Source organism: Chiloscyllium plagiosum, unplaced genomic scaffold, assembly GCF_037043375.1.
Source record: "Chiloscyllium plagiosum isolate Xiang-an unplaced genomic scaffold, Cpla_swu_hap1 HiC_scaffold_14, whole genome shotgun sequence".
In the NCBI taxonomy this organism is placed as follows: Eukaryota; Metazoa; Chordata; class Chondrichthyes; order Orectolobiformes; family Hemiscylliidae; genus Chiloscyllium; species Chiloscyllium plagiosum.
In genome coordinates this window covers 41,274,125-41,288,423 of record NW_028270152.1, presented here as the reverse complement: position 1 = coordinate 41,288,423, position 14,299 = coordinate 41,274,125, and the positions used below count along the sequence as shown (strand labels likewise).

The 14,299-nt window shown below is 40.8% G+C and overlaps 1 protein-coding gene across 9 annotated transcripts in view; it reads left to right on the top strand.

Annotated features, from left to right (window-relative positions):
- The window catches only part of cfap20dc (CFAP20 domain containing), a 400,185-nt gene that overhangs the window by 190,765 nt on the left and 195,121 nt on the right, over positions 1-14,299 (top strand). For all 9 annotated transcript variants that reach the window (XM_087994376.1, XM_087994375.1, XM_087994372.1 and 6 more), the window contains one exon: positions 10,333-10,519. In XM_087994376.1, coding sequence (XP_087850502.1) covers positions 10,333-10,519 — 187 coding nt within the window. The remainder of the gene's footprint in view (positions 1-10,332; positions 10,520-14,299) is intronic.

The following is a 14,299-nucleotide window of genomic DNA, read 5'->3' as shown; positions in this document are numbered from 1 at the left end:
CCAATTAGTAGTCCAAGTCCCAAGTTTTGCTGCAAATCTATGTGCTCTCATTTTTATCAGAAGTCTTTTCAGTACAAAGTTATGAAATCTCATTTGACAACATGCTCATACACTCCCAAATTCACCATGCTAATCATCTCTGAAAAAAAAATCAAATAGATTAGTTAGGAATGCCCAATCAGTCTAAATCAATGTTGACTCTTTTCAATCAACACTTTTTCCAAGTGTTCATTCTTCTTTAGCTTTCTGCCTCTGATGATAGATTCAAGTAGCTTGAACACAGTCAATATTAATCTGTTTGACTATAGTTATTCTCCTCTTTTCTGTTCCTAAATAGTGAGGTAACATTTGGGGATCCAAAAGCATGATTCCCATATCTAGTTAGCTTTGAAATTTGTTCACGAATGTTCTTTAATGCCCCAATTGTGGAAACAATAAGGTCTCAGAAATGTTTGATCTAAAACAGAATCACAGAATTGTTACAGCACAGCAGAAGGCTATTTGGCCTACTGTGTCTGCGCCAATTCTGCAAATGAGTATCTCACTTCATACCTTCTGCTGCTTTTTTTCTGCAACTTTGCATGTTATTCCTTTTCAACTAACTATCTCATTCCCTTTTAAATTCTCATTTGAATCTGCCAAGATTAAACATTCTGGCGGTGCATTCCAGACCCTAACTATTCATTGTGTAAAATGTTTTTCCAAATATCACTTTTGCTTCTTTTACCAATTACTCTAAATCTGTGCACCCTTTTTTTTTATCCTTTTGTGCTTGGGAACATTTTCTCCCTGTCTACTCTGTCCAGCCTCATCCAGAACTTTACCTGACAAAGGAGTTCCATTCCGAAAGCTTATGATTTCAAATAAACCTGTTGGACTATAACCTGGTGTTGTGTTACTTCTGACTTTGTCCACTCCAGTCCAACGCCAGCACCCCCACATTAGACTCATCATGATTTTGTGATGATGCTGCTTCTTTAACAAGGTTATGCTGTCCTTGGCATTGTTTCTCGTGGAGGTCATAAAAGCAGCAATTCCGAAAGATCTGGCTTTCGATAGGTTTTAGGGCGAATTTGATTATAGCTAACAGATACTGCCTCGGGAAAAATGCTTTCAAGTTTAAAAAAAAACACTTGTACAATGAAAGGGGAGTGGGAAGTTCTCCCAGCTAACCTTTTCTCTGGTTTGATTTCTTTAAAGCTATTCACTGAAAGCAGTCAGGTAGTTTTGAAGCTTCAGGACCCAAAGAAGCAGGTCCATGCTGACCATCCCTCTCTCTAACTTCTGTCCTATAAGACCCTGTGTTTGATGTGTTTATGGAAATTGTTGCAAGTATTGGAAACAGCGTCATTAAGGTGGTAAAATCTGTTGGGTTTTTGGATAGATTAAGTTATTTGGCATTTTGTTCTCTTTTGTGTTTCATTCAGTATGCTTGTAAATAAATTCTGTTACATTTAAAGTTTGACCAGCCTGCATCCCTCCTGGAATAACCACGCTACACCAGCTTAAAACAACTGGCAAAGTTAGGGTCTGGGCTACTTTCTTGAAATATTTTGAGGGTGTCTTGCCTGGTGTGTAGCAATTTTGAATACTTGTATCTAATCTCCTCTGAGTCTTCTTTTTTTCCAAGGAAAGCAGTCCCAACTTCTTCAATCTGTCTTCATATCCAAAATTCCTCATCAGGAATCATTTATAGAGTCATAGAGATGTACAGCATATACATAAACTTTTTCTGCACTCTCACCAGTGCCTTCACATTCTTCCTAAACTGTGGCACCCAGGGTTCAGCACTCCAGCTGAGACTGAACTAGGGTCTTAAATATAACCTCCTTCCTCTTGTACTCCATAGCCCTATTAATACATTCTGGCTATCATATGTTTTATTAACAGGTCTGTCAGTCTATCCATTATTTATTTATGCACATGTATTCACAAGTCCTGCTGTTTATGCGCCCCTCTTAGAGTTGTACCCTCTATTTTTCTAAACTCTACATGTTCTTCCTACCAAATTAGATCACTTCATATTTTTATGCATTGAATTGCATCTGTCATTTATCTGGCTTATCTGCCACCAACTTATCTATATCCTTTTGAAGTTCTACACAATGCTCCTGACCAGATTACAATACGTTGAAGATAAATTTTTTCTTCAAATTCTGATATTGTGTCTTGAAAACTAATTTTTAGGTCATTCATATGTCAATAAAAGCTAGAGTCCTACTCAGCATTGATCCCTGGGCATCTCTACTACAAATATTCCCACAATCCAGAACCATTCATTAACCATTACTCTGAGTCAATGTCACTCAGACAATTTTGAATTCATTTTGTTACAGGGTGCTTTATTCTATGAGCTCTAATATTTTCTCACTGGTTGTGCGGCACTTTATCAAGTGCCTTTGGAAACTCCATATTCACAGCATCAACAGCATAGCCCTATGCAGGCTTTTCTCCTAACACTTAAAACAAAACTTCAGCAAGTAAATTAAACACAATATTTCCTTAAGCATTCCATGCTTGCTCTCCTTAATTTAACTTAATTGTGACTATTAATTTTGACTTAAATTATTCTTTTCAGAAGTATCTCCAACACTAAAGTTAAACTCACTGGTTTGTCATTGCTTGGCTAGTCCTTGCATCCATTTTTGAACAAGATGATAATGTTTACAATGCTTCAGTCCTGTGGCACCATGAGTCTAACGAAAACTGAAGAAATATTGCTAGTGGCTCCGCAACCTTCAGTCTTACTTCCTCAGCATTCTTACATTCATCTCATCCAGCCCTAGTTTCTTGTCAGCTTGAAGCATGAACAACCACCCGATATCACATTGTCATCAACACTAGGTACTTCAAGCAATTCAGTAAACTTCTCTTTCACCATGGCCAGGGTAGCATCTTTTTCCTTATTTACTACTTCACCCATAACCATTCTTGCATGTTTGAATTCCCATTTTTGCCCCTAATTTGGCACTACTCCTTTCCCACCCTACTGTTCATTTGTTTGTTTATGGAAGATATTGGGATTCTCATTTATGTTAGCTACCAGTCTCTCTTAATACTTTCTTTTCTCTTATTTGGTTTTCAACAAACCTCTCAACATTTTAAATTCAGTCTAGTCCTGGATTGTATTACCTGTCTGGCGTCTATCAGAAACACGCTTTTTTCTCTTGACAATAATTTCTGCCTGCATTGTCATCCAGGGAGGTCTAGATTTGTTTGCCTGCTCTTTCCCTATCAAGAGAATTATGCCTGAGTCATCTCTGCTTTGACAGTATCTCACTCTTCAAGATAATGTTTTTTTCGCCCTTGTTTAACATTAGGTAATTCAACCCAGATCCATTCTTACCCCTTTAATGTTGGCTTTCCACCAAATTATTCTTAATCTGGATTTTACCTTATCCTTTTCCATGTTTATCTTAAACTTTATGACACTGTGATCACCATCCCTGTGATTTCTTCAACTGACACTTAATCTACTTGGCCCACCTCATTCCCAAGAACCCAACGTAGCGATGCTTTCTTTCTCATTGGACTGAATGCACACTGATGTAGAAAATTCTCCTGAATACGTCTGGCAACAGTTGTTCCTCTCCTAACACTTTTACTTTCCCAGTCTATATTTGGATAATTTTCGTCATCTATTATAACTATAAAATTCTTACACTTCTCCATACTTTGCAAATTTGTCCATCTATATCCTTCCCAAAAGTTGATGCCCCATACAATACACAAAGCAATGTAATTGTATCATTTTTTTTCTTTAACATTAGCCAAATTTGTAATTTTTCTTGTCATTTCTGGGGCATCCTCTTTCACTGACAATGTAATGCTCTCATTAATCAATACTGCCACTCTTCCATTTCATTATTTCCTATCTTTCCTGAACAGCTTACTTCCAGGAATATTTAATATCCAGTCCTGCTCTTCATTGATCCAGGACATCAGTGGACTGGAAATATGGAAAATCCAGTCCATATTTCCACAAGATACTGCACCTGCATTCAATTATTTTATTTATTACACTCACTGCATTTACATGCAGTAATCCTGATTTACATGCCATTACTTTCTCCCTTTAAAACAAAGGGGCAGAAGTACAGCCAAGAGTGTGGTGCTGGAAAAGCACAGCCGGTCAGACAGCATTCGAGGAGCAGGAGAATAGACATTTTGGGCATAAACCCTTCATCAGAATGAGGCTTGTGGACTGAGGGGCTGAGAGATAAATGCAAGGGAGGTAAAGTTGGGGGAGAAGGGAGCTGGGAATGTAATAGATAGATGAAGATGAGTGAGATGATTGGTCGAAGAGGGGTAGGCGTGGATAGATGGGAAAGATGATGGACAGGTCAGGAGGTCAGTACCAAGTTGGAGGCTTGGGACTGGGATAATGTGGAGGGAGGGGAAATGAGGGAACTGTTGAAATCCACATTGATCCTGTGTGGTTGCAGTGTCCCAAGGCGGAATATGAGGCATTCTTCCTCCAGGCATCGGGTGGTAATGATTTGGCGATGGAGAAGGCCCAGGACCTGAATGTCCTTAATGGAGTGTGAGGAAGCGTTGAAGTGTTCAGCCAAGGGACGGTGGGGTTGGTTGGTGTGAGTGTCCCAGAGATGTTTTTTGAAATGATCTGTAAGTAGGCGTCTTGTCTCCCCAATGTAGAGGAAACTACATCAGGTGCAACCGATACAGTAGATGACATTTGTGGAGGTAAATTGGCCATTCAGACCATCAAGTCTACTTCATCATGCAATGAGATCATGGCTGACCTGATGACATTCAACTCTACTTTCTTGCCTTTTCCCGCTAATCTTGACTTTTTGCCTGATTAAAAATCTAACTGTCTCAGTCTTGAAGCTCTAACAACATAACCTTGAAAGCCATCTGCAGTAAAAAAAATTCCAAAGATTCAATATTTTTAATATTCACTCTGGGATGTGGGTGTCACTGGCTGGCCATTATTCATTGTTCATCACCAATTGGCCTTGAGAAAATGGTGTTGAGCTGCCTTCTTGAACTACCCTAGTGCATGTGGCACAGGTAGACCCACAGTACTCCTGAGGAGTGAATTTCAGGATTTTGACCCAGTGACAGTGAAGAAACAATGATATATTTCCAACTCAGGATGGTGAGTGACTTACAGGAGAACTTGCAGGTGGTAGTGTTTCAGTGTATCTGCTGCCCTGTCCTTGTAAGTAGAAGTGGTCATGGGTTTGGAAGGTACTGTCTCAGTGTCTTTGGTGAATTTCTGCACCACATCTTGAAGATAAGGGGAGACAATGGCCTCATTGTATCACGTCGAGACTATTACTTCAGTAACTCAGCTAATGTACTGGGTTCGAATGCTGCAACAGCATGGTTTTTGAATTCCATTTAAAAACCTGAAATGAAGAATATACCAATGACCACAAAATCATTGTTGATTGTCAGAAAATCCACCTGGCTTATTAATGTCCTTCAGGATAGAAATCTACTATCCTCACCTGGTCTGGCCGACATGTGACTCTAGTGCCACAGTAATGTGTTTGACTCTCAGTTGCACCCTAAAAGGCCTGGCAAGCCACTCAGTTGTATCATCGCTATGAAGTCTCAACAAAGAAATGAAACCAGACAAACCACTTACAACAACTTGAGCACAACAAACAATAATGGCAGAAAATCCTATCGAGCCTACAAAGTGAGGGTTTAGTTAAGAAAAAGAAGGACGCCTACGTCAGGTATCGACAAGATAGATCGAGTGAATCCTTAGAAGAGTATAAAGGCAGTAGGAGTATACTTAAGAGGGAAATCAGGAGGGCAAAAAGGGGACATAAGATAGCTTTGGCAAATAGAGTTAAGAAGAATCCAAAGGGTTTTTACAAGTACATTAAGGACAAAAGAGTAACTAGGGAGTGAATAAAGCCCCTAAAAGATCAACAAGGCAGCCTTTGTGTGGAGCCACAGGAGATGGGGGAGATACTAAACAAGTATTTTGCATCAGTGTTTACTGTGGAAAAGGACATGTAAGATATAGAATGCAGGGAAAAAGATGGTGACATCTTGAAAAATGTCCATATTACAGAGGAGGAAGTGCTGGATGTCTTGAAACGCGTAAAGGTGGATAAATCCCCAGGACCTGATCAGGTGTACCCTACAATTCTGTGGGAAGCGAGGGAAGTTATTGCTGGGCCCCTTGCTGAGATACTTGTATCATCGACAGTCACGGGTGAGATGCCAGAAGACTGGAGGTTGGCTAATGAGGTGCCACTGTTTAAGAAGGATGGTAAGGACAAACCAGGGAACTATAGACCAGTGAGCCTGACGTTGGTGGTGGGCAAGTTGTTGGAGGGAATCCTGAGGGACAGGGTGTACATGTATTTGGAAGAACAAGGACTGATTAGGGATAGTCAACATGGCTTTGTGCATGGGATGTCATGTCTCACAAACTTAATTGAGATTTTTGAAGAAGGAATAAAGAGGATTGATGAGGGCAGAGTAGTGCATGTGATCGAAATGGACTTCAGTAAGGCATTCAACAAGGTTCCCCATGGGAGACTGGTTCGCAAGGTTAGATGTAATGGAATAAAGGGAGAACTCGCCACTTAGATACAGAACTGGTTCAAAAGTCGAAGACAGAGGGTGGTGGTGGAGGTTGCTTTTCAGACTGGAGGACTGTGACCAGTGGAGTACCACAAGAATCGGTGCTGGGTTGACTACTTTTCTTCATCTACAGAGGAACCTCGATTATCCGAACGAGATGGACGGGCACTATTTCTTTCAGATAATTGATTATTCGGTTAATCGATTCAATGCCTTTCCTCTGGGGCTCAGAGTTTTCTATTAAGTCTGCTCCCTGTTCAGGAGATAAGGCAGCATCACAGAGTGCATGAGACCCCGCTCCCCCCACCTACCCCAACAGTGCCCCCTCCTGCCCCAACTATGTCCAATACTGCCCCCCGCCCTCCAAACCCATCTAACACTGCCCCCTGCCCGCCCCCAACCCTGTCCAAAACTACTCCCTGCCCGACCCCACCCCGCTTCCTCTCCAGGGAAGCTGGACTGGACACCAACAACAAGACTGCTGCTGCTGCTGATGCCTTTTGGAGGGTGAGTCTCCAAATGGCACGCGCGCACACACAACTTTTTACTGCAATGTTTTGACAGGTTCCACTTTTACCCCATACAGGACAATGTTGGAGAGATTATCTGGGGAAGGGGGGGGTTTAGGGTACACGCCTGTGTAGGACTCCAGAGAAAGTGTGGGAAGAGAGAGAGAGAGAGAGAGGGAGGGTGGGATTTAGAGATGGTTCCTGCGCTCCCATCAGCCCAGGATTGTTCTCAGTAGCACTTTTAGTCACTGTGAACAAAAGATGCGATCAGTGTTTGGCACACGTCCTTGATGTAATGTTTCTGTCGGGACCTCGAGATCACCTTCGGATAATCCGATTTTTGGGTAATTGAGGTTCATCTATATATAAATCATTTGGATGTGAGCATACATGGTATAGTTAGTAAGTTTCCTGAAGAAGGGCTTTTGCCCGAAACGTCGATTCTCCTGTTCCTTTGATGCTGCCTGGCCTGCTGCGCTTTTCCAGCAACACATTTTTAAGCTCTAGTTAGTAAGTTTGCAGATAACACCAAAATTGGAAGTGTAGTGCATAGCAAAGATAGTTACCTCAGATTACAACAGGATCTTGATCAGACGGACTGATGGGCTGACGAGTGGTGGATAGAGTTTAATTTAGATAAATGCAAGATGCTGCATTTTGGGAAAGCAAATCTGAGCAGGATTTATACATTTAATGGTAGGTTCCTAGGGAGTATTGCTGAACAAAGAGACCTTGGAGTGCAGGTTCATAGCTCCTTGAAAGCGGAGTCACAGCTAGATAGGATAGTGAAGAAGGCGTTTGGTATGCTTTCCTTTATTGGTTAGAGTATTGAGTACAGGAGTTGGGAGGTCATGTTGCGGCTGTACAGAACATTGGTCAGGCCACTGTTGGAATATTGCGTGCAATTCTGGTCTCCTTCCTATCAGAAGGATGTTGTGAAACTTGAAAGGGTCCAGAGAAGACTTACAAGGATGTTACCAGGTTTGGAGGACTTTAGCTATAGGGAGAGATTGAATAGGCTGTGGCTATTTTCCCTGGAGCATCGGAGGCTGAGGGGTGACCTTAACAAGGTTTATAAAATCATGTGGGGCAAGGATAAATAGACAAAGTCTCTTCCTTGGGTAGGGGAATCCAGAACCGGTGGGCATAGATTTAGGGTGAGAAGGGAAAGACAGAAAAGAGACCTAAGGGGCAACTTTTTCATGCAGAGGCTGGTACGTGTGTGGAATGAGCTGCCAGAGGAAGTGGTGAAGGCTGGTACAATTGCCCCTTTTTAACAGGCATCTGGATGGGTATTTGAATAGGAAGGATTTGGAGGGATATGGGCCAGGTGCTGACAGGTGGGACTAGATTGGGTTGGGATGTCTGGTCAGCATGGATGAGTTGAACCGAAGGGTCTGTTTCCGTGCTGTACATTTTTATGACTCAATGTCTGGGGGTTCGTACTAAATTACCCTGAGAGAAAAAATTCCTCCGCATCTCTGTCTTAAATATACAACCCCTTATTCTGATATTATGTTCCTCTGGCCCTAGACTCTCTCACAAAGGGAAACAACTTTCTAATCTATCCTGTTAAGACCCCTGAGAATTTTATCTGTTTCACTGAGGTAACCTCTCATTCTTCTAACTTCCAATGCGTGCAGGCCAAAATGACTCAACCTGTCTTCATAAAACAGTCCCCCCATGTCCAAAATCAGCCAGTGAAAATTCTCTGGATTGCCTCCCATGTCAATATATCATTCCTTAGATAAGGAGCCCAAAACTGTTTGCAGTATTTCAGATGTGGTCTGAATAGGCCTTGTCTTGTTTTCTGCAAAAACACTCAACTTTTATACTTCATTCCCTTCAAAATAAAGGTTCACATTCCATTTGCTTTCCCTATTATCTGCTTAATTTGGATGCTAGCTTTCTGTGATTAATGAACAAGGACTTCCAAATTCTTTTGTTGTGTAGCTTTCTGCATTTTCTTTTCCATTTAAATTTTATTTAGCTCCTCTATTTTGCTGGTCAAAGTGCATACCTTACATTTTCCCACATTATATTCTATCTACCAAGATTTTGCCCACTCAATCCCTCTGCAGGATTTATACACTTAATGGTAAGGTCCTAGGGAATGTTGCTGAACAAAGAGACCTTGGAGTGTAGATTCATAGCTCCTTGAAAGTAGAGTCGCAGGTAGATAGGATAGTGAAGAAGGTATTTGGTATGCTTCACTTTATCGGTCAGAGTATTGAGTAAAGGGGTTGGGTGGTCATGTAGCAGCTGTACAGGACATTGGTTAGGCCACTGTTGGGATATTGCATGCAACTCTGGTGTCCTTCCTATCGGAAGGATGTTGTGAAACTTGAAAGGGTTCAGAAAAGATTTATAAGGATATTGCCATGGTTGGAAGATTTGAGCTGTAGGGAGAGGTTGAATAGATTAGATTAGATTACTTACAGTGTGGAAACAGGCCCTTCGGCCCAACAAGTCCACACCGCCCCGCCGAAGCGCAACCCACCCATACCCCTACATTTACCCCTTACCTAACGCTATGGGCAATTTAGCATGGCCAATTCACCTGACCTGCACATCTTTGCACTGTGGGAGGAAACCGGAGCACCCGGAGGAAACCCACGCAGACACAGTCAGTCGCCTGAGGCGGGAATTGAACCCGGGTCTCTGGCGCTGTGAGGCAGCAGTGCTAACCACTGTGCCACCGTGCCGCCCAGGCTAGGGCTGTTTTCCTTGGAGCGTCAGAGGCTGAGGGGTGACATTATCGAGGTTTATAAAATCACAAGGGGCGTGGATAGGATAAATAGACAATGTCTTTTCCTTGGGGTGAGGGAGTCCAGAACTAGAGGGCATAGGTTTAGGGTGAGAGGGGAAAGATATGAAAGAGACCTTAAGGGCAACCTATTCATGCAGAGGGTGGTACTTGTATGGAATGAGCTGCCAGAGGATGTGATGGAGGCTGGTACAATTGCAACATTTAGAAGGCATCTGGATGGGTATGTGAATAGGAAAGGTTTGGAGAAATAATGGGCCGGGTGCTGGCATGGGACTAGATTAGGTTGGGGTATCTGGCCAGAATTATCAAGTTGGACCGAAAGATCTGTCTCCATTCTGTATATCTCTATGACGCTAATGACTCTATCACATTTACTAGTTTTTAACTCAAGTTTGTCAAATTAATGTTTGTTTAGCCAACAGCATATGTCTAAACTGATCCAAGATAAGTTTGATTTATTTTCCGGTTTTAATGCTTTAGTTGTCTGTCTTGATGGATAACAAAACAGCTAGATCCTCCTATCAACCTCATTATAATAAAGATGCCATATCAGAAAGATTGACTGGCAGATCAGAAAGACGGACTTCAATTCGACCAGAACCAGCTAACCACATAAACGAAGAAAATATTTGCTTCACAAAGCAAACATCTGAAGCTGTTTCTTTGGGTAAGAAACAATATATAGTAGAAACCTTGAAATATCACACAATTAAACCTAGAAGAATGCCAAGTTGTTATATTGAATGTCAACACTATGAGTTTTCTCCCAATCAATGTCTGAATGCTTTGTTGCAGTAGTTTTCTAATAATTCTGCCTCCATACACGTTGATTTTTCTTTTTATTATCCTATCTGAGGTTTCCTATATGCTTGCCATGTTTCAAGGTATTACCTCTACTGTAACTTAGTTAACTTAAAATGAGTTTAAACAATGGATTCATTGTTTATTTTCCAATTCCTTTCTCGGATTATGCTACATTTTTAGCATAGTTATGTTTATTTGCTTTTTACCATAACCTTTGGTTTCCAAAGGCCAAAATGCTCCCATCCCGTCACACAACCTTGACTTGTTTGAACATTGATTTGTGTCCTATGCTGAAAAATGTCTTGTAAATTCATTATCCAATTCGCCCGATGATAGTGTCTGTGATTTCCTAGTTTGATTATTCCATTATCGGCAGGTGTGCCTTTAGCTGTCCATTTCGCTCACCAAAACTCTTCTTCCTCTTTTAAGACATCCCTTAAAACTTGCTTCTCTAAGCCAATTTTTGACGATCTGACCTCATGGTTTCTTTTAAGATAGTATCTAAATTTGCTTTTGTGAATTGACATGGGCTATTTTACTCAAAAGACACAAAAGGTACTATATGTTTTTACCACTTCTTTGTTAAAGTTCACTGCCTCTATGTGTAAAGGAAAATTTACTTGAAAACTATAAAATGTTTTCAAACAAGAATATAAGAATGTAATAAATAGGAGCAGGTGTAGATGATATAGCCCACCCAACCCTTCTATTTAATATGATCTTGGCTGATCTTCAGCTTCAATTTCACCTTCATGTCCTTTAAATCCCTGAAAGTCCAAAAATGTTTCATCTTAAGCATACTCAAGATGGGGCATCCACAACCCTCTGGAGTGGAGATTTCCTACAATTCATAACTCTCTGACTAAAAGAAATCTCATCTCAATCCAAAATGATTGCACTGCTTATACTGCAACTCTGCCCCCATGATCGAGATACCCAAGGCAGGGGCAACAAACTTAGAGGGTCCATCCTGTCAAACCCCTTCAGAATCTTATTTGTTTCACTGACATCATCTCGCATTCTTCCAAACTTCCTAGGCAATAAGTCCATTTTACCCAGCACCCTCATAATAAGACTGTCCTCTCATCCGAGGAAACAATGTAGTAAACCTTTGCTGTTCTATTTACAATGCAAATATATCCATTGTTAAGTTTGAAGAATAAGTCCTGGGTTTTCACTCTCAAATTACAGGGCTATCATTCTAGAGGCAGGATTTTGATGGAGTCAGAGTGGCTCACCAGGACATAGCAATGGCAGCCTCAGGCGACTGAATACTGAAGTGGGCTGCATAAAATATCCTTGACTCTTTGCATTTTTGCCAAATTGTATCATTACATTGTATGCCCTCTAACTCTCAATGCTCATACTGCATCACTCACCCTCTATGTCATCTCCATTCCCTACTCAAACTCATGCCAATCCACCCACTACCACCCTTGGCCTTTACGCTATCCATGCCAACATACCCAATATTCACCGTGGAAAAACTCATCAGCCTATTGAGATGAAACAAAATAAAGGCATAAATATACATTAGAACATTTACTATATTGAAAAAGGACCTAGTCATATAGGTACATGCAAAACATTTAAATATCCTCAAGTGCTCAATCCTTATATAAATTATAAGGATTTCTATTCATAACCTCACATCAAAGAAAACTAATTGTTTAGTAACTTTTTTGACTTGTCAATCAAAGTGTGAACTCAAGGCATGTAGGATTCACAACATTGTGGATAAATGGACAGCACAAATAGAAGTAAGCAGATAAGATCCAATGACCATTATGGAGATGTGGCTGCAGGGTGTCCAAGGCTGAGAACTGAATATTTAAAAACTTTCGACATCTAGGAAGGAGTAGTGCTGTTGATAAAGGATCATGTAATTTAAGAATGTCAATTTAAATCTAGACCAGGCATGCCTAGTTAGCACAAAAATAAAACAAAGAACTGTGGATGCTGGAAGTCTGAAACAAAAACATAAATTGCAGGAGAAATTTAGCAGGCTTAGTAGCATCTGTGGAGAGAAAGCAAAGTCAACATTTCAAATTCAGTGACTTTTCTTAAGGATCTTAGGATTCTGTAGAAGCATCACTGGACTCAAAATGTTAACTCTGTATTCTTTGCACTGATACCACTAGAGCAGACAAATTCTAGGATTGTAGATTAGATAGCTTTTAGAACAGTATGTTGAGAAATGAACTAGAGAATCAGCTATTATTATCTGGTATTGTACAATGAGAAAGGGCTAATTAATAATCTTATTGAAAATGAACCTCTATGGAAAAGTGACTCTAATATTTGAAAGAATTTAGCATGAAGTCTGATAGTGAAATTGTTCCATCAGCAACTTGGGCCAGAATTGTCCTGGAGCCTGAATGATGTGGACAATGGCAAGACAATTGGAAAACTATTGTGAGAGTGGAAACATTAGATTCTCAACATTGCAGTTTAAAAATATCTGAGTTTGTGCCTTAGGTTTGAATGGCTAGATGTGAATCTCACTGGTCAGTGAAAAAAGGCATGTTTAGAATCAAAGAACTCCTACAATGCAGAAAGAGGCCATTCAGCTCATCAAATCTTCACCAACCCTCTGAGAAACATCCCATCCAAATCCAACCCCTCTCCCAACCTATTCCTGTAACCCTGCAAGAGTTTCTTTTTAACCATGGCTAATCCACAACCTACACACTACAGGGCAATTTTTAGCAGACTAATCACCCTAATCTGCACATCTTTAGACCATGATAGGAAGCCAGAATACCCAGAGGAAACCCCCGCAGGCATGGGGAGAACATGCAAACTCCACATAGTCACCCAAGGTTGGAATTGAATTTGGGTCCCTGGCGCTGTAAGGCAGCAGTGCTAACCACTGTACATGGTGCGTTATTTGGATGTATTAACATCACACACAAGCTCACCTTGTGTATATGCAGTTTGCTTTTATCTCAAACAATAGCAAAAAACAGGCAGAAGCAATTCCCACCATGAAAATCTGAATGCATATCTGGCAACTGCCACTCATTGACATCTGGGTATCCATCTTGACCGGATTTCATCAATATCTCATAGCGTGCTCCATGGACAGCAATTGCATGTATCTATCATTGAAGGAGGTTGGCACCATAAAAGCATCAGCTGCAGCACGTTTTAGTCTCTCTTTTTGTTCCATTTCAACATTGTACTTTGGAGTTGACTACCATCATGTAGTCACATGCAAATATACTGCATGTGCTTTAACTGAATGACCATGTCTGTAAGCCTGAGGGAAATATACCTCAGTCAACTCAAGAGGGACTATCTACTGCAAGAGTATTTTGAGGGTGTGACTAGCAGATTTGATAAAGGGAAACCAGTAGGTATTTAGAATTTACATAAGTTATTTGGGGTGGGGAACAAATGTAATATTTCCAAGTTTGCTCATGTTACAAAGCTAGGTGGCATTGTGAATTCTGAGAAGGTGCAAAGAAGCTATAAATAGGCTGAATTTGAAAGAACATGTCTGATGGAATATGATATGGAAAGACTTTTTGAGCAAAAACAGAAATGCTCTGTTTCTTAAATGACAAGAAATTGGGAAGTGTTGATGTACAAAGGGATTTGGGTGTCCTTGTTAATGAGTCACCAAAAGCTAGCATTCAGG